This window comes from Pteropus vampyrus, unplaced genomic scaffold (assembly GCF_000151845.1).
Source record: "Pteropus vampyrus isolate Shadow unplaced genomic scaffold, Pvam_2.0 Scaffold155, whole genome shotgun sequence".
Taxonomy (NCBI): domain Eukaryota; kingdom Metazoa; phylum Chordata; class Mammalia; order Chiroptera; family Pteropodidae; genus Pteropus; species Pteropus vampyrus.
Window position 1 is genome coordinate 1,705,888 of NW_011888936.1, and position 20,474 is coordinate 1,726,361.

General features: G+C 37.6%; 1 protein-coding gene across 4 annotated transcripts in view; it reads left to right on the forward strand.

Annotated features, from left to right (window-relative positions):
• KLF12 (Kruppel like factor 12) overlaps nucleotides 1-15,335 on the forward strand; it is a 237,584-nt gene extending 222,249 nt beyond the window's left edge. For 3 of the 4 annotated variants that reach the window (XM_011369778.2, XM_023536386.1, XM_023536387.1), the window contains one exon: nucleotides 5,710-15,335. In XM_011369778.2, coding sequence (XP_011368080.1) covers nucleotides 5,710-5,891 — 182 coding nt within the window. In that variant the 3' untranslated portion in view covers nucleotides 5,892-15,335. The remainder of the gene's footprint in view (nucleotides 1-5,709) is intronic. The other variant, XM_011369779.2, reaches the window with a different exon arrangement.
• The last annotated feature ends 5,139 nt before the right edge of the window (nucleotides 15,336-20,474 follow it).

A 20,474-nucleotide genomic window follows, 5' to 3' on the forward strand; every position in this document is an offset into this window, starting at 1 on the left:
AAAAAAAAAAAACCTTGATGTTAGTTTTCATTTTCCCAGGAGGCTGAATTTAGAGTTCTGTTTAAATAATGCCTGTGAATGTACATGCACAAAATGGCTAATATACATATAAAGTTATGTTTAACATGAACCCTAAATGTGGAATTAAAAAGAGTATTAGAACGAAAATTAACAAATTCTCTTTTTTTGTTATATTCTCTTTTTATCTTAACAGGGCTGTTTCACTTTTGAAAATAGATGCTCTTGCTATTAGTTTGGCTGACATTTTCCTTTTTCGGAGGTTTTCATAGTTCAGTCCAGTTTTTTTAAAGAATTGGAGGAAGACAGAAGTTGTGCTGAAAAATGGTTAGATTCTTTTTGTTAAATACAAAAGGTGGAATCAGTTTATGGATTCGTCATGGGCCATAGAGACCTTCACTTCAGAACTGAAGACCTAGAAGTTACTAAGCCACCCCTTGGGTGTCAAACTACCAATTACTCAGCTTGCGTTCTTGATTTTTCTTATAAAGTAGCAACTTAATATCTCAACTTAAAAAATCACTGAGACTTGTTGGTGAAGACATATACCATGCCATTTTCTATCATTTTATTTTCATAGGATTAATAAGCAAATATCAAAGACGATCTGATGGTGGAGTCAAAACTTCTGGTTATTTTGAAAAATGTTAAATAAATTTTCAACGATTTTGCCACTAGGGACTCTAAGTGTACTTGTGGGTTAGACAAAGGAGTGAAGAAGGTGGGCATGCTGTTTTTAATTTTAGCTTATTTCTAGAGAAAACAGTGTTGAATAACCCATTTGCAGAATCCTAATTCAAATGAGTTTAAAGACGGTTCACTATTCCTGAAGAAATTACTAGAAATCATGTTTACTGTTGCTGTCATTCAGCCTCATGCAGAGCAGCTGTGAGCAGTAGAAGCCAGGACACTGGGAGACGCCTGACTTATTGTCCAAGCCAGCTCTTTCCACAAGAAAATTTTCATGGAAAATGTATCTACCATTCTGTCCTTACCACTAACTTTTTAGCATTAGATTTAGTTTTCTATTTTCTAGCAAGATTTTAGAAGAAAGAAGGTAGGATGGAAGAAGAAGTCTGTCTGTCCTTTATTATATCCTTCAGGGCTCATTTAAGCACACTTCAATATAGCTTACAAAATTATCATTTTAATTAGTTTTTATTCACATTATGAAGTTAGTTGCTGTTATCTTAATTTGTTTATAAGATTATACCCTTTAAATTGCTTTAAAGCACAAGCATAAAATATAATGTTCCATTTAAATACAGTGCAATAGCCACTAAAATGTTCTTGTATTCATTTCTAAAATTTGACTAGTTCAAAGAGAGCATTTATTGTTTTGCTTTGTTTAATGAAATGCTAGGCACTCGGTGGGTATAATCGAAACCTAGGTCTCTCTTGAGCGAGGGACAGAAGCCAGCTCTCTGCCGGGTCAGAGTAGTCATCTCCTTTTCCTCCACTCCCATAGCTCAGCCTCTGGTTTTGAAGATAAATTTGAAGATCTTGTTTTGTTTTGTTTTTTTTCCTTTCTTTCTTTTAAAGCCTGAAGATAGAATACCCAAACGCCACAGTTTTGTTAATGAGGCAACGAGAGCGAGAAATATTATGCATGAGAATTTTTGGAATATTAAAAAAGAAAGTACGCATTTCTGTAAGAAAATTTCCAAGGAAAACTCATTTATCACTCAGAAAATTAAGTTTACTATTTTCTGATATACTTTCTCTCTCCTCCCATCCCCAGTGAAGGTTTGCATTCTTTATTATGTGCCTTCATTAATCACTTAGCCCCTAATAACTTATAAGCTTTATGTCATTTTCCTTTCTTTTATTCATGAGTAGAAAAGTATCTACCTCTTGTATTTTTGAGGCCTATTCTCGTCTTTTTTTAGTTAAAATACGATTGACATATAACATTATATTAGTTTCAGATGCACAACATAATGATTCAGTATTTGTATATGTTGTGAAATGATCACTATAAGTGTAGTTAACATCCATCAACATGCATAGATACAGATTTTTTTCTTGTGATGAGGACTTTTAAGATCTACTCCCTTAGCAACTGACAAATATGCAATACAGTGTTACTATACTATAGTCACCATGCTGTACATTACATTCCAGGACTTATTTTATAACTGAAAGTGCATACCTCGTGACTGCCTTTACCCATTTGCCCACCCTTGTCTTTCATGATCACTTATTGCAGTTGATTCCACCTCAGAGAATACTTTTCAGATTCAGCACTGTTTCCCTGCTCCACGTTTGTGGGCTCACAGAAATCCTTGACATCAGTTGCTTTCCCTGCTCCTCCCCTTTAAAATATCCATCTTAGTAACACTGCCAAACATCTAAGCTCCTACTTTCTGATCCTTCTCCTTGTGTGTCCTCCTTCCCAGACTCGGCAGACTATAGTAACTTGTCATCGTCCACAGTGGCCATTATGCATAACTGTATTGAAAGTGGCTGGGGCAGAGGGAGCTCCATCTGTGTAGGGTCATTGCCCTTTTGGTTACTAGGTGACATATCTTACTCCATCTTGACCCTTGCCCTCATAAGGAAGACCTTCATTTTTTAATGAGCAGAGGAGATCCCAAAGATATTTTTTAAATTCTGTTTGAATTGAGTGAGCCTTTTCAGATAATCACTCACTTCCTGTTGCCCAGGACTCTCAATTCAAAGTACTTGACAAGAAATATTGTGTTTATTACTGAGAAGACTGTTAGAATCTTAATTGAGGTCCTAAGTTGAGAATAAGTGATTATTCTATAGCCAAAATAATTTCTCATCCACTCATCCTAAACTAACATGGGTGTCATTCAATAACTTAACATAATCAGGGAGCCTACAAAGAGCAGAGGTGCCTTGTCCTTATATCAAGGGTCAGCAAACTTTCTATCGTCTCAGATAGTAAATACTTCAGGCGTTGCAAGCTATACATTCTCTGTTGCAACACTCAATTCTGCATCACTGGAAAGTAGCCATCAACAATATGTAAACAAATTAACGTTGGGCTGTGTTCCAATAAAAATTAATTTATGGATGCTAAATTTGAATTTCATGTAATTTTCAAGTGCAACTAAATGGTGCTCTTTTGATTTTTCCCAACCATTTAAAAATTTAAACACCATTCTTAGCTCGCACGTTGAACAGAAAAACAGGCCAGAGACTGGTTTTGCCCTGGGGGGGGGCCACAGTTGACCACCCCCTCCAGTAAATTTTCATGGGGAAAATTGTTAAACAGCCAGAACAAAAGTAGAAGTAGACCGTTATAATTTTGAGGAAGAAATCAGAATATTAAGTGTCAAGACTGGTTGTACAAGAAGATCCAGAGAGCACCTGAGACAACAAACTGTCTCTACAGTGGGCCCTGCCAGCCTCTAAGATCCTTCTTGAGATGGGACTGGAAGCTCTTGTCCGCCTCCCCTGGCCCTCGCTGCTTTCTAGGCCCGGCCCTGATATGGAGCCCCTTCCTCTCACTTGACCTGGAATGGCCAGGTGAGGGTGTAGCAAGCTTGTCTAATCCCAGTCATACTCATATGACACTTCCTCACCCGGGTAAACATACACATCCTCTTACCACACAAATGAGAAATACTTTTACCCAATTAGGAAAAACCCTTAATTCTTTGCTTCTTAGGACTTAACACTCTCTGTAGCTGGTTGCATAGTAACACAAGAGACAGCTAGGAGATGCCTGTTGATGACAAAGTCAGTGGGCTGAGCTCATTGCCCCAAAGGCGGATGTGTTTTTAAAGACATGGTTTATATCAAGCTGAGTTTATTAGAACCCATACTCGTGATGTAAATTCAAAAAATATATAGGGATGATATGTTTAAAAAAAAAAAAAAGGCATGTTAACAGTTGCTATTCATATACTATATAGTAGCCCCTGTCACCAAGTCTTTTTAAGTTAGCAGTCTTGCTGATTTTTATTTATTTTTTAATTCTGTTAAATTCTGATCAGTAGACACCTGCAGATTTTTGTCTCCACAGGGCATCCAGAATGAGTCAGGAGCTGAGGTTTGGGGTTAATCTAGTCAGTAGGCTGGAGCCCTGTCGGAGTCATCTAGAGCTTTCTCTGGGCCACAATTAGTGCATCAACATTTCTGGGTTTAACTGATCTGTACTAGTCACTGGCTTCTGAAAAGGCTGCTTGCTCCTGAAAGGACTCATATAGATATCATTTATTTAACAATAGAATGAAAATCTTGGGTTCAGTTTGGTGTAGTTTTCCCATGTAGGCATTACTCGTTCATCTCATTTACAGGGCTTAGTAGTTTGTGTGTGTGTGTGTGTGTGTGTGTGTGTGGTGGTTTTATTCATTCAATCACTTGCCTTGGCACCAGCTCTAGGCTCTGAGGATACTAAAATAGTAGAGACATGGTCCTTGACTCCACATATTCAGAAACTGGTAGAGGAGAAAAGCATCTCAACAAAATCTTTATGATATATTGTCATAGGTGGCTTAATAGCAATAGGAAGTGAATAATTTGGAAGTATCTAAGAGAGTAGAACTAACTTTTTCTGTGACAAATTTTAGATTGGGAAAGAATTACCCACTCCACGGTAGCCTCGTTAAAAGTGCTGGATTTGGAGCCAAACACATCTTTTTACTAGCCTTGGTTTTCTCATCTGTAAAGTGGCGTTAGCATTACTCACTTTGCAGCTCTGTATTCAGGGATCAACAAATGACCCTCTTCCCTATCTCAGGCCATTTCTCCAGAGGCCATGTGTGGCCAAGCAGCATGTTGTTGACTTCTGGATGGGAGGGACAGAGAAGAGATCAGTTTTTGTGGGGTTGCATGGGGACAGGGCTTCCATTCTGAATGAGAGCCAGGAAAAAGCACACCTGGGTCAACTATTGTCCAGCTCCCCCTGGGAGCGCATTGGACAATGGATAGTGTATCTTTTCCCAGCAATGCCTTTGCATATTTTACTGTCCTTACAAGTTGACTGAGGGACCTGGTCAAATTACATACTACTTCAGACTGTTTTTTACTGTGAGTTTCAACACTAGAACCAACCTGATGATTCCTCGGGGCTCGCCCTAATTCCTGTCACTGAAAAAGGTATTTAAACTTCACACTATTAAGATATCTAGGATTCTTTCCCAGTAGATGGGCAAAAAAAGTAGATGTTTATGAACTATATGAACCTAATACCTAATTTCTGAAGGTGGTGGAGTGCTTTACATTTTAATGAAATTTTGTATATCTTCTCAGGAACCGATAAATGGGTAATGTATCCTAAAATAGCCTTAAAACATCTAAGCGATGTACATTTTGGAAGAATATCGAAACAAAACATAACTAATTACCTTTTGCAATTCTCCGTTTAGACTTAAGCCAGATCAACCTAGGCAGAGTTCTGATACCCCAGTGTGGTCTCCCACTGGCAGTTACATCCAGTAGCAAACAGTCTATGCTTTGATATTTTCACTGCAAAGTGACTTACCTGTAATTGAGGATGCAAGTGTTACCTGACTTGCCAGATGTCACAGCAGGAGAGAGGAGATCGAAACCCCCATCTGTCCCACCCCAAACCTGCTGGTGAGATGGCCAGGTTTCCCGACAGGATTTCCAAATGGAAAATCCCATTGAAAACTAATATCCCAATCCGTCGCGCTGGCTTGGTTTTTACGGAAAAGTGATGGAGTACCAAAGCGTGTGTCCCTTTGTTTCTTCCAGGAGAGAAACCCTACAAGTGTACTTGGGAAGGCTGCACCTGGAAGTTTGCTCGTTCGGATGAACTGACGAGGCATTACCGCAAACACACGGGAGTGAAGCCATTCAAGTGTGCGGACTGTGACCGCAGCTTTTCCCGGTCAGACCATTTGGCACTGCACCGCCGGAGGCATATGCTAGTGTGAGGAATGCTACCTGTCCAGCTGAGCGTGAGAGCTGGATCTCTTAGCGGCACCCAGTTCAGCAGGGCTGAATCCCCTTCACAGTGTTAACACAAAAGGGCATCACCGTCCCACGATGTCTGAAACCAGAGCAGGAAAAAGAAGGAACACTTCTCCTTTTGGTCTGAAGGTAAACCCCCATCGCGACTACATGAGAAACGTCTTCACGCCTGGGAGATCGGTGACACAAATGCTGAAGAGACAGGCATTGTTTTCCGTGCTGTGTACTCTGCCATTTAAAGATGTTTGTAGCTTGTACGTTTTCTGAGCTGTCAGACATTTTGTTATTGATACTTTAAAGGTCATCTACCACAAATTGATGGCGAGAGCAAGACCTTCTAAATTGGAATTATTCTCCCATCATCCCACCTCTTAACCCCTTTTTACAGAAATTTTAGTTACTATCTGAGTGAGATAGAACACATATCCAATCTGTTAACCAGCAAGCAGCATGGAAGTAGAAAAGAAGAAGCTGTTGGAGAGGTTTCATCACCTGAAAATAAAAGGGCACTCAGGCAGCCCTTCGCAGTAGTGATGGCAGCAACTAGATATCGCCCACAACTTGTCATTATGCCATGCCCTGAAGAAAACCAACATTGAATCTTTCATTTGTTTGTTGTTGATTGTTTTTGTTTCGTTTCAATTTGTTTTGTTCATCTGTTCGAGCAGAGGGGCAGCGACATTTCAGTTGGAGTCTAGTCCTGGTGTCTGCCCTGGCATGGACTGGCACAGAGGTGTTCTGTAGTTGAATAGGAAGAGCCTGTCTAAAAAACTACTGCCCCACTTCAAATTGCAGTGTTCTGTCACCTAGGCATCATCTCTTCCTGCCCTTAGTATTTGATTACAAGGAATCGGGGGGGGAAAAAAACTTTCTTAGACACACTGGCACCAAGGTAAGAGGTGAGGCTGCCCAGGCAAAGTCAGTGAACGTGAAAAATCAGACAAAGCAGAGATGGAAATAATGCACCTCTTGAGGAGAAAAGCAATAATGAATAAAAGGACTTTCCTACAATAACTTCACTGAGGACTCACGTTACCAGTTTTCATACTTACTAAAGGGATTGTAAAAAACACCCCAGCATTTTAGATTTCTTGGTTACATTTACAGCACTGAGGTAATCTCTCTGCTGTTTGTTGTCCTGCTTGGTTGACTACCACAATTAAAGATTATGCTCCCCTTTTCTTGTTTGAAAACAGTTATTTTGTGACTGGAAAGGCCAGGGAGGCATAGCAGGGCATTAACTCTTGGGTTAATGGGTCAGTTCTCCTTGGAACTGAGTCAGTGGAAAGGGAGGGCTCCCTGAGGAAAGCCTGACATGGTGCTAGTTCCTCACCTGGAGAGCCAAGGATAAATGACTCTCCAATAGGTTCTTCTATACAGATTCCATTTTCTAAACTGTATCAGGACCCAGTGGTTCTGCATCGACCTCTGCAGGGATGTCGAAGCCACTCATCCTGTGCTGAGGGTGAGAGATAATTACAGTCCCATCAACCCCCTAAAATTATGAGCCTTTTTGGCAACTAGCAAAGTACATAGTAAACAAAGCAATACATCACCAATAAGCATTCTTTCAGAAAAATTATCATATTTTTCCCCCACTAAAAGCTGTTTATTTTTCAGCTTTATGTGGCTAAGGGGCTTGGTGAGGTTTTTAGTTATTGTTGTTGTTAAGATTTTTATAGCTTAGATATAAAAGGTTGCCAGCGTATAGGCCTTTGCAATATATTTTAATTACGAACACTTGATTTGGGGAATTGCACCGATTAACCTCACAATATTACTAGCTCATTTTTTAATGTTTAAACATTCTGAAATAATTTTCAGTTGCAGAATTATCCTTTTTAGGATCATCTAATTCGGATAATCTTATTCTGATGAAGCAAGAACTATAAACATTGAAACAAAGACAATTTATGTTGGATGGTATTAAAAGGAATTTTTTTTAAATGTTCAAGCAACAGCAAAATGATTTTCAGGTCAAATTCTGTCTTCAAAAATGTGCTCTACTTTTTCTGCCAGGTCTGAAATATCAGGAAATTTCCCTCTAACAAGGGCTGTGATTCTATTGATAAATAGCTTCTTTAGCTACACAATCTACTACCCACTAAGCACTGGGTTTTATGTTTTTTGTTTTTTACCAACTGGAAAGGTTTTTTTTTGCTTGTTTGTTTGTTTTTAAATCTGTACTGTATACAACTCCTATTTCTCATTGCCTGTGACCATTTGGAATAGAAAAAGTTTTCCTGATGCCGCCAGCATTGATTATTGGTCAGCAGCAAAGAACACAGAGAGTGGCCAAGACAGCCGTGGAGCCCTCTCTGCTAGTTCTGGAACCTAGTTGGCAGGTAGTAGGTGAGTCACTCAGGTGAAGTGTAGACTTGATTCAGTTCTCCCTGCTCTCATAAGAAGGCCAGTCCTTTTCTCTGCTGAGAGATGTCTTGAGAGTGTTACAGGTAGAAATGGCATTTAGAATCCATAGAACTGACAGGCAGTGGGAGCTTCCTGAGTGACAGCTTGGTTTAAATTTAGCACAGAGCTAAATGAGCTGCTCCTCTCTAATAACATAGGAAAGATTCAGGAAAGTGTGAGTTTTTTCCCTCACCCTCTGAAAGTGGAAACCAGACTGAGACAGTAAGTTAACTGACAAAACCTGTCGGCGTCACACCATTCCCCGCTTTTGACATATCGATACTTCTGAGGAGGGATCCAAGCACAAATAGTGAATGAGTTGCCGATCTAGCCCAGGACTGAAACTTATCGGGGGTTGTCTTAGGACATAGCAAACGCTCTTTGTTGAGTTTTCTACAAATGTTTCCCCATGGAAAGGAAAGTGGTTTGAGAGAAAAGGAACTGGATTTTTAAATAGAAATACCTTTGAGCATGGAAAAGCTTCCTCCGTTTCATCTTACATTCATTCTTGCCTCTTTTAAAAAGCACAGTAGATGACGAACAACAGAAAAGAAGTAGAATCCGAAGGACTCGTCATTGGTTCCCTAACTAGAATCGTTCTTTGGTTTTGAATTTGAATCTGTTCAGTGTGCAGCGGGGCATGTGTGCATCTCTGAGAACTTATACAAAGGCGGCGGTATGGCTTGCGAAGCCACAGTGGACCTGACTGTCTCTTTGCATTGTAGAGATTGAGTTCAAGGGAGTTTATGTTATTTGAAAAGTTATAAGGTTCAGGCTTTGAGGTTTTAAAAGATTCCTTCTTCATGTTCTGATCCTAAGTTGTTAGGAGAACAGTTCACGCTTCCCCATCCTCCTCCAGCTCCGTCCTGTCAACTGTGTTTGGACTCTGAGAAGCCTGCTCGATAACTTGTCTTAAGTTCTATTAAGACATTTAGACTGAAATTTCTAATGGCTTCACCGTAAAGATTATAGTACTGCCTGGCATTACTTTTACAAAACATTATAGGACGTTTATTTTCAAAAGCAGTTGAATAACAGTAACATCAACTACATTGAAAAAAAAAGAGAGCACTTTTTATTCACTTTAAAATTAAAATGGAAAATAGGAAGAGGATCGTCAGGGGGGAAAAACTTACAAAAAGCTACAGTGTTTACAATGCCAGTTCCAGATGATTAGAAAGGCCATTCTCATTATGGTTGAAATTCTGAATAGCTCATACGAAGATTGTGTTCATTTTTATACTTTTTTAACTTCAAATTGCCATTTGTGTTTTAAACATAAATATAATTCTGCACTTTGAAATCAGTTCATTAGAATGATAACATGTATATGGATAAAGATGCAGTATTCCTTATTCTGTACTTTATTTATTATACTTACCAAAGCTGCAATTGAATAAATCTGGTGAGGTGAGGCCTTCAAATGTATTAATACGCCTTTGTTATGTTGTTATGACTGCTTAGAAATGTAGCCACGATGTTGTTATAAAGCTGTCTTAACATTTATAGTAAGGTTTGACAGAATTTAAGCAGTGTTAAGAATACCAGCATCCATAATACATTGATAGTCTTCATATAAGGGACTGAACATGAAGTAACTCTTACAGATCATAATAGGCCCAGGAAGCCTTAATACTCATATCATAGTCCATAATTCAATCTCAGATTGTGCTCTTTACTAATGCCTGTAAATTTAGGAGGTAAATGTATTCTACAACTTCATTGACCAAATCTCTTCCTTCACTTTTTCTGAGGTAGTGCATTTCATTTAAAAATCTTTCACTTTGATTTGGTTTTATTTTAAAAAGAGGTTTGCTAAGTTATGTCTTCCACGTTACATTTCTACTTATGCCCCACACTGCTGTCCACTTACCTGCACAGACATCCCAACACATGCACACCTGTATACACACCTGTATATGCAGCAGCCAGTAGGCTCATAAATGTCAACAAAGAACTTTTTTAAAAGAATGAATTTGTAATAATCCATGCTGTCTAGAAATGTAAGTTATTTACCTTATTAGGGAATCAGCTTATAATGCTATATATGACTTTGCCTGCATTTTATAGTTAAGAAGTGTACATAAAATTTTTAAATGCTATATTTTCACAGTTTCATTATAGAATAATGTCTGTTTAGCAACCCATGTCCATTGGTACTTTAAATATACTAAATACTGTGCAATTGCAATAGAAATTCAGATTTTCATAAAAAATGAAATAGGATACTGCATCTTTAAAAAATAGAGTGAAATATTTTACTGTATTCGTAACATATGTGATAGTGAAAAAAGTATTTTCAAACTCACAAATTTTACAGAGGTTGTAAATAGTTTGATGAACTATGTTGGGAAAAAGAGCTTCTAGTTTTCATCACAATAAAAAAAAAAAACTTGTTCAGATATGCCTTGTATATCTTACACAGAATTAGCGATGTTGCCATGGGAACCCTGTTCCACTTTCTCACAGCACATTTCTTGTGCTCTGAAAAAATGGAGTGGCCACTTGTCTCAAATTAGCCAGGATGGTTTAAAACACAGTGAAGTCATTTTAAGTTGCAAACAACTGATTCCAAACTCAAATGTCTTTACCTGAAAGGGGAAAACAGCTGCATGGGATTTTACTTGTGCTTAAAAAAAAAAAAAGCATCTAACAATTGTTCTCTCAGTTATCTTCCTCCTCAACAGAGTAGTTCTTGATCAAAAACACTATACAGGTGTTTATTCTTGTTTAATTCCGGAGGGAATACTTTCAGGCGTAGCTACCTGTCGACAAGATTAAGTTATAGATATGGCCACATGTTAAATAAATCTATACTGGCAATGGGAATAAGCTAATGCCCATTTTCAGACATGAACTAAAAGCTAAAGTGCCTGTCAATAAACATTATGACCAATGAGATATTCCTGTACTTTTACAAGCAATAATTCTTCTTGAGACTGGGTTTTTCCTCCACATTTGGGAAACACATGCACACAGAGTAAATATATGCACATAGTAAATTGAATCTGTTCACACACCCACAAAAATTCTTTAGTGTCTTTTTAAGTATACGTAATCTTGTTTATGTTAGCATTTCTTAATTTAATCTCCTTTTCTTACAGAATGTAAGAATGCAAATTTGAACATTAAGGTTATCTTTAACATACGCTATGGCATATGGCAATTATAATTTTGAGATAAAAACTTCGCTATGATTGGCCCCAAACTTAGGAAGCACTGAGTGTGCCTCAAAAAGTTTTGCTCAGTTATCAAATTTATTTAGGGCAAAACAGTGAAGATATTTGGTGGTTTTACTTTATTTTATCCACTAATATCAAATGCACAAATCCATCTCTGCATTTATTTCCTTTTTTTTCCTAATATTTTCTGTTATCTAAGAAGTATTTTGGAATGAATATTGACACAATCATTTATCCCTAAAAAGTCTACTGAAGTGTATGTAACTGACACTTAATACGCGTAGCTGTTAACCAAGGTTTGTAATGAGTCCTGGAAATTTCTAGATTTACATTTAGAACTTCCCGACTTTTTCCTATAATCATTTCACTGCTAAAAGTAGAGCCATGAATAGAAACATACAATGAGATCGTATGAATAGACAAGAGCCCTTGAAATTCTCCAGCCCTGCCATCTCAGCACAGACCCACCCAAACAAGCTATTGAGGGCTATCAGTAAAATTATACTCTTTCAGAGCCAAACATTTGGTAAGAGCAATTTAAAAAGTATAATGGTGATTAAACACTCAGGCTTTAGTGAAGACGATCAGGATGGACAGTGTTCTCCAGAACCAGACCGCAGGGCTAGAAAACCATCTGCTGTTTCCTCCTTCAAGTTTCAGAAAGAAGGGAAAGGAGGAGGAAATATACCGGGATAGCATGTAAAATAACCAATCGAGTGTCAAAGGAAAGTCACTGGGTTCCTTAACCTCACTGAAGCCAGCTCTTCCGACAGAGCCGCTTTCTGGAAGTTGTCTGAAAGTATAAATGAACTTGAGAAAGGTCAAAAACTTCACCAGCCATGAAATAATGGCTATTTTTAATTAAGCTCTTACTATGTGCCAAGCACTATACTAGGTAATTTTTAAATACGTTGCCTCTCGTCTGTACAACAGTTCTGTGTTTTATGGATGGGAAACTGAGGCATGGAGAGAGTGGCTGGGTTGTCCTCAAACACAGAAATAATGGATGGCGGAGTGGGGACATGAAGCTACCTGTCTCTGGCTCTGAAGCTGTATTCTTTCCACCACACCACACTGCACGTGTGTTCCCAGCAGCCAACTTTCCATATCTAACTCTTAAGTAGTTTTATTATGGATGCATAGTCATCATATTTTCCAAGAAAGATACAGGGACATGATATAGCACATGATTTGACAGTGGTACAGAATATTTGAAATCAGTCTTCTGGAAAGACACACGAAGGAAAGTGCAAAGTGCAACAACCAGAACTTGTCTCTCCCTGAACTGGTCACTTTCCTCCTAAATGTCTGGCCTGGAGATCCAACAATTATCACATAGCATTTTAGCTGGATTGGGTTTTCACGATTCTTATGTCTTTGTAGGTATACTAAAAAACCTTTCCTGCTAGAATCTGCTTAAAGTGCATTTGAAATTTTGACCTCCATGGAGCTAGTCGTTAATAGCAGAGCCCACTCTTGGCATTTGTTAATGGAGTGGCAATCACAAACGTTCGGATGATGATCAAGGAGAGATAACGGATAATTCCTTTTCAGATTTCTCACCTAACAGCACCGCCTTGGAATGTTTTAAATAATCTTATAAATAATTTGTTTATAGTATTGTTAGTTTAATTGAATTTTTTGTGAGAAGCCGTCCAACATCAGAGAAATGAAACACCCCCCGCCCCACCTTTTCTGTGTAGAACAAGGTCTCTGACAGTATTGATTCATGGACGTACTAATGGACTTAGAAAACATTAAGAGAATGTCGTTTCTCATGTGTTTCTTTTTCCGAAAATGAATCGCCTGAATTATGATCTTTCTTTCTCCCTGTTACTTGGCTGAGGGAAGAGATAAAACCTGCATAAACAGATTTCCTTCTGTGCTGAAAGCAAGTGCTCTGTGTGCACAACCCACGTTGGAAGGGACTCTTCTCAGTTAATTGGGTTTCACAAGCAATAATTTCTCAACAACAAAACCACAACTTTGAATTGAAAAGAGATGAATAGTGGAAATAGTCACATCAGTATTTTTTTCTTTCTAGACTTCGTCTCTAGAAATTTTAAATGTTTGACAACAGAGTCTGCTCTTTGTGCAAAGCAAGAACCAATGACTCTTTGTGAGTATTATATCTTGCTTTTTCTAAAGCTGGCTTACTAAGACTTTCACAGAGATTCATTTTTTGTTGAGAAATGAGGATGAATAGGAGAGAAGGATTTGGGTCAAATTCTAGTAAAAGTGCCCAAGTAATCAAAAAGAAAGATATTTTAAGGACATACCAACATCTTTCCTTCCTGCTAATTTCATGCTCCAAAGATATAGCATAAAACATAGAAAATGCTTTTGCCCTACTTGTGTTTCTAGTTTTCCCATAGCAGAGTTTGTAATTACATCCAGACTACAGTATGCATTTTGTTCCTCAAACTTTATTACATTGGATGGGTATTCTTGAACTGGGGCACTGGTGCCTATATTGGAGGCTCTTTCCTATCAACTTGTCTGTCCACAATTCGTTGTGTTTGAAAATTCATTTTTAAAAATCACCACCCACCCACCCCCCTCATGGAATGGTGGCTATATTGTTTTGTTCATGTCTGTGGAACACATTGCATCACATGGCAAACCAACTCTCTGTGGATGTGAGATAACTACTTACAAGACCAGCTTGAAAACATCGTCTTATGTATTATGTCACCCTGCATCATAATGCAATTATGTGTATCATAACATGCTCATTTTAAAAAAGAGGAACCAGCAGATTCATGTTTGTTCACAGAAGAATGTACTCAGAACTTTCTGGGCTGTGAAATGATGCGAACAGACCACCTTTAAGATACCCACCTGCCACTTAAAATGACTCAGTTATAATTAGCAGTAGTCTAGACGTTGCTCTTGGTGTGTGTGTGTCGGGGGGGTCAATTCAAACAACATATTGTTCGAATAAATCAGTCGTATTTGAAAAAAATACATGGGAATAAAGAAAAATAACATCTTTAGCCAATTCAAGCAGGCATCCTTTTACTTTCCTTGAACACTTAGCTCATTATACATGGTGATTGGATTACAAGATTTATCTGTGTGAACATACAAAAACATCCTTTAGTTTACGAAACAGTTATTCTAGGCTTGAAGCCCCTGAACAGCAAATTGAATAGACGTGCTGCATTTAATACACTTGACAGATGTAATTTTCCAAGAGACTCTTGGGTCTCTGACCCTAGAGAGTGACGACTGCCTAGGGGAGGTCCTACGTGTTTAAGGATAAAACCCCGCCAATGATGCTGGCAAGCAAGCGTGTTAATTTCTTAAATCTTCATTTGGTTTTCTGTTCAGAGTTTTAATTACAAATGAATTTATTTCTCCAGCTTATCTAAAGATCTAATTTCCCAATAGTTTCTTCTGCATTTATATACTCTGTAGTGTTTAGGTGAACCCTGTTATAAGTTTATTAATATTATGTAAGTGTTGTTCTTGTATTTATGTATAGTGTATGTATTGTAAATATATTCAGAGCTTTTTTCCTTTTACTGTAAAATGGTGATTTTTTTTTGCCCTATGATAACGTAAAGGGAGACCCTCCTAATGAGATTCTCTCAGAGGATGATTATTCCAGTCTATTCTCAGAGATTTAAATGAACAAGTGTTATCGTTTTTAATGGTGTCTCAGACATATTCTGTTGGTGCATTGCTTTTCTGTATTCAACTTTCCTATGACTTGAGCTGTGAACTGAAATAGAGTTTAAACCTTTAAATGTATGCATTTGTATAATTATCTGAATGAAGGCATGAAGGTTAAATAAAGCATTTTGTATGGAACAAAACTCCCTAATTATTACTAAGACTGACTCAGACACTTTGGAAATCACAGTTATTAACCATTCTAATTAAACCTTTGTTATGAAAAGTTTTACCATTCCTGGATAGTAAGTTAAAACAGAACAAGATAGACTCCCTATGAAAAAAATGAAACGAATTTTTAGAACAACCAGCACATAAAGAGGGATTCCCAACTTAATATTTTAATGAAAGTAAAACTAAAAAGAGGTCCAGAAATATGAAGTGATATAAAAGAAAAATACATCTGTCATGGACTAAAACTGAATCTCCATGAATTACTATTTTGTCATACTTTGTGTATTATTTAAATATAGAATGATCCATCTAGCACATGCTAAGGCAAGGGTATTTCTGAAAAATTTTAAGAAAATAATTCTAGAGGCTTTTGAAAATATGACCATCAATGAGTGGAGTTTTAAGTAGTTGCTAAAAAACACTTGAAAAATCTGTTTAAGTATCTTCCTATAGATTGTCCTTCAACTGAAGATATGCCAGAAAAATCCATTACACAAAAGATATGGTAGTAAATACTAAATGATTTAGAATGATGAGCGATACATGATAGATGACAATTAAAATAATATTTGAGTACTTCCTAGATGCCAGGAAGTGTTCCAAGCATTATACTTGTCCCTGTTTTTCATTACAAAAATCCCGACTTAGGTTCTGCTATCACCCTAATTTTACAGACGAAAAAGTGAGGCATTTTAGGCAACTCTGCTAGTCAGCCTGGTTCAGTATCGCTATCCTTAACCCCTGAAGGGCTATGGGTCAAGTGATGAGGAGAGGGAGGAGGTAGAAGAGAGAGTTAATAGCAGTGAATATCATAGGAACTTTCAACAAATACCATTGGCCGTGTATGTACAAATTATATAAATAAACAAAATACTATCCTTCGTTTCATTCAGCAAACCGTAGTGTAGTTTAATAACTCATAAAAATCAGAGACGGAAATTGGTTTTGGCTCACTTTTTTACTGTTCAAATCCATTTCCAAATAAACGTTGAGTTCTGTGAAATCGTTCTATTCCACACAAAAACACTGTGCGGAGAGAGCCACGGGGGCTGCACATCACACTTCGGTCCCATTGAAGCACGCGCCAGCATCGACTGGGAGGGTCAGTGTGTCATGTGGCATTGACTTTCCCAAACCCTGGTGCTCAAAGCAGCACCAGGTCCTAGGGGAGTGATTTCAAGAGCTTCCTTGGCACTTCTATGGCTACACCAACTTGACGAAAGAAATTCTCTAAAAGATCATAAGATTCTTTGAAAATTAAGGCAATAAACTGTCAGTACCTTTTTACTAAATTATTTGTGAAGACTTTAGCTGTGCAGGGGCCAATAAATGAGGAAAGTATCTTGTTCTACACTCTGATGAAACACGGTACAAACTTGTACAGCCAAAACTGTCATTCAATTCATTTTGGACATGAGTTTGTAACAAAATGGTAAGGTGGACACGAATGTGATTTATACATCTTTGGCCTGATTTTTCAAGAGTTCTCTTTAGGCCACACAAGCAGCCCAACCAGCTTCCAGCTTTGTTTTTTGTTTATTTTTCAGTTCTCCCCAGGAAACTTTGCCATAAGGATAGACCAATGAGACAAATCTCGTGGAATAGATCACAACATTGTTTTACTCTCAAGGTAATTCATTTGTTACTATTTCTTCTACCAGGTGATTCCTAGATACTTCAGAAATAGGTGGAATTATATGTGTGCTAGATAATTCTATAACTCCCTCAATCCTCACCTTTATGCCGGATGTTTCACCAGAGCAATGATTTCTAATCTAAACATCGATGGTTTCATTGTTTCTTATTCTCTCCAGTTTAATGACTATAAAACAACAGCATGGAATAGTGAAAAGTGCAGAAATAGCAATGTGCTTAAGATTAGAATACCTTGGGGCTCTATCAAAAAAAGAAGAAACATTTTGGTACTAGAACAAAATTATTCTCCCTAAAAAATTGTTTTAGTCCCAAATGGCCACTGATGATTTTCATGCCATATAGTACATTGTCTTCCCACCAAAGTTTCATGATTTCTTTCAACACAATGAGTTCCTTGTGCTTTGTCCGAGTGCTGTCTGGATTTAATATATTTCTCTCCCAGCAGTGTAATAAGTATAATTTACATCACTTCCTGTTTAGTCTAAATTCACCAATGAACGCCTACACAGCCCATACACTTGAATGATTGTCTATTTCTGAAGTAAATTATATTTTCTTTATACTGAAACAACTTTTACACGATCTTTTTCTTTTTCAGTTTCATTGTGGGGTGTGTGTGTGTGTGTGTGTGTGTGTGTGTGTGTGTGTGTTGAAGCTCAGTTTTATGAGGCCATGTTGACATCAACAGGTATGCTAAAAACAGATTTACTCAAGAGTACCCCTTGAATTGCTTAAATACATATACGGCCTTCATAATGCTCCCTTTTTGTTAGTATAGCTACAGTTTCTGTACACATACTGCAACTCATTACTTTGGAGAGGATCCCAAGGTACTCTATGTAATGAGTTACTGTGATGTCCAGGGCCCTTCTTGCTTTCAGACTGTACCGAAGATTCAGGTTAGTTCCATCTCAAGGGAGGTCGTGCTGCTGCCCCAGGCTCCTCTGAGCTCTTCAGCTTTGAGTATAGACCAAGTGGTTGGGTAAATGGGTTGCAAAGGATTGACATTATTGCTCATCCTCGGAGCCCTTAGAGCTTACATTAGTGCAGCCGGTACATTCCTTTGCTGAAATAGGGTTGTGGACCTTCCACTTCCGATTTGGGGCCATCGTGCTGTAATATGTTCAGCATGAAGCCATTGATGTTGATTCTTTTGTAACAAATGTAAGAATATTACGTATCTTGAGTGAGCATTTAAATCATATATTTGATATTTCTAAAACATGGGAGAATGGTTAGGGAATTTCATAAAGTTTATATATTTGGTCACTCAAGTCAATGTGATTATGGTTAGTAGTAACAATTTTTACATGCATAAAATAAGAAAAAATCACATTTATTACTCTGTGTAGGTATTATAGCAATTGATATGGAACATAAAAAATGTACCTAAGACATAATCCCTGACCAAAAGTAGACTATAGCCTATGAGGGTAGATAAATGCGTAGTTTCTATAATATAAAATAAAAATGAATAAGCACCACCAAAAATGGCTAAGGTGTTACGGAAGTTTAAAGGTACGGAGAATAGCTTCTATAATACAGGTAATCGTCTGGGCCTCCATACTACATGCAGATGCTCAGATTCCTAATTTTATGCCCAGTGAAAGATCAAAGCCCTCCCGAAGATTTCTGTGCACTTTGAGGATGACTGTAGCACTGGGGTTAGTGAGGCAGGGATGTTAGCATTGTCACAGTCACCTGACTCTTGCTTTATGGATCATTTCAAGGTCTGAAGTGTAGCATCTCTGTTCCCTGACCTGTCAGCCTCTTCCTTGATTTACCACACATGTGCATGTGCACACAAACATAAATTATATATTTATTGTTTGTAAATTGAAGTTTTGTGACCCATTAGTGGCAATTAAATTCATTTAGCGGGTAAAGATGAACATTTTCAAAGATTAAAAAATGGAATGGGATGCTACAGGCTACAATAGAATGGAATGGAAGGGAAGAGAAGAAAGAGCAAAGATGATAAAGAATAGCTTTTGTTTCAGTTAAGTACATAAGGGCGCGCATGTGTCACACTGTGAAAAATAAAGTTTGAAAACCTCTGGCTGATGGGCCCCTCACCTTCTCCCCTACTTAGCATCACTCAGGGCAAATCTAGGTGTCCTGGCTTCTCACACTGAGCAATTTATACATCATGATGGTTAATTTTATGTGTCAACTTGGCTGGATCATGGTGGCCAGATATTTGGTCAAACATTCAGGGTGTTTCTGTGGAGGTGTTTTTGGATGAGATTAATATTTAAATAAGTGGGCTTTGAGTAAAGCAGATTATCTTCTTTAATGTGAATGAGTCTCTTTCAATCAGTTGAAGGCCTTAATAGAACAAAGACTGACCTCTGAACAAGAAGGAATTCTGCCAGCTGACTGCCTTTGGACTAGAACTGCAGTTCTTCCCTGAATCTCCTGCCTGCCATCCCACCTCATCAGATTTTGGACTCACCAAGCCTCTTCAATCATGTAAGGCAATTCCTTAAAATTAATCTCTCTCTCTCTCTCTCTCATATATATATAGATACACGCATATATATATGTATGTATATATACACAAAAATATATTGATCTCTTAAAGAAAGAGCATAGTAAAATAACATCAAAATGAATATCAGCAGGAGACTTATCAAATTATATTCCATAATCTTTCACTGGAACTTCCCTATCTATATAGTTATGGTTAAGTATGAAATTCCTTTTTTCAAAAATTAGAAAATAGGCTTTTATCAACATATCAAAGTACTTTATGGGGAGAAAATATTATGGAAATTTCAAAAATTATTAAAATTACAAGGTGCCAATTTACGTGAAAGTTTCTGCTCAGACTCTCTGCCACTGCTCACACTCATTAGCATCTGATTAACTTTTCATGATTTCACTCTACAAAGTTTTATGACAATTTAAAAAATGTCTTTTCATTTCTGTGACTTTAATACTTTTGCAACTTTTCAAAGAAAAATTTCTAAGACGATGTACATTTGGAAAGCCCTAAATTGATACCATATCTCGTATATGAGTCCCTATTTAGAAATAGCTTTCATTTGATCACTTGATTATTGGTTGGGTTCTAAAAACATATTGCACGATAAAAAGAACTTTGAAACTCAGAATGATAGCTGGTATACAAAATTCACTGCAGTCAGAAATTAAGTAAGTGTTTATTCACTATGTCATACACATGAAACTATATAATATTGCATACCAACTGCTAAGTAGGTAGAACTGGAGCTTAAAAACTTAATTTTCTAGTCAGAAATGTTGTTTTCTCTCAAGTGGCAGCATTCACATGGCTTAATAGCTTGCCCCTGTGACAGTAGGGACCTCAGGAGCGTGAAGGCATGAGCTTACACAATACTTCCTCATAGCCAGGACAAGTGGAAACAGGTCACCTCCTCACACTGTTAATTGATGTTTTCTTTCTTCTTCCAATATTAATGTATT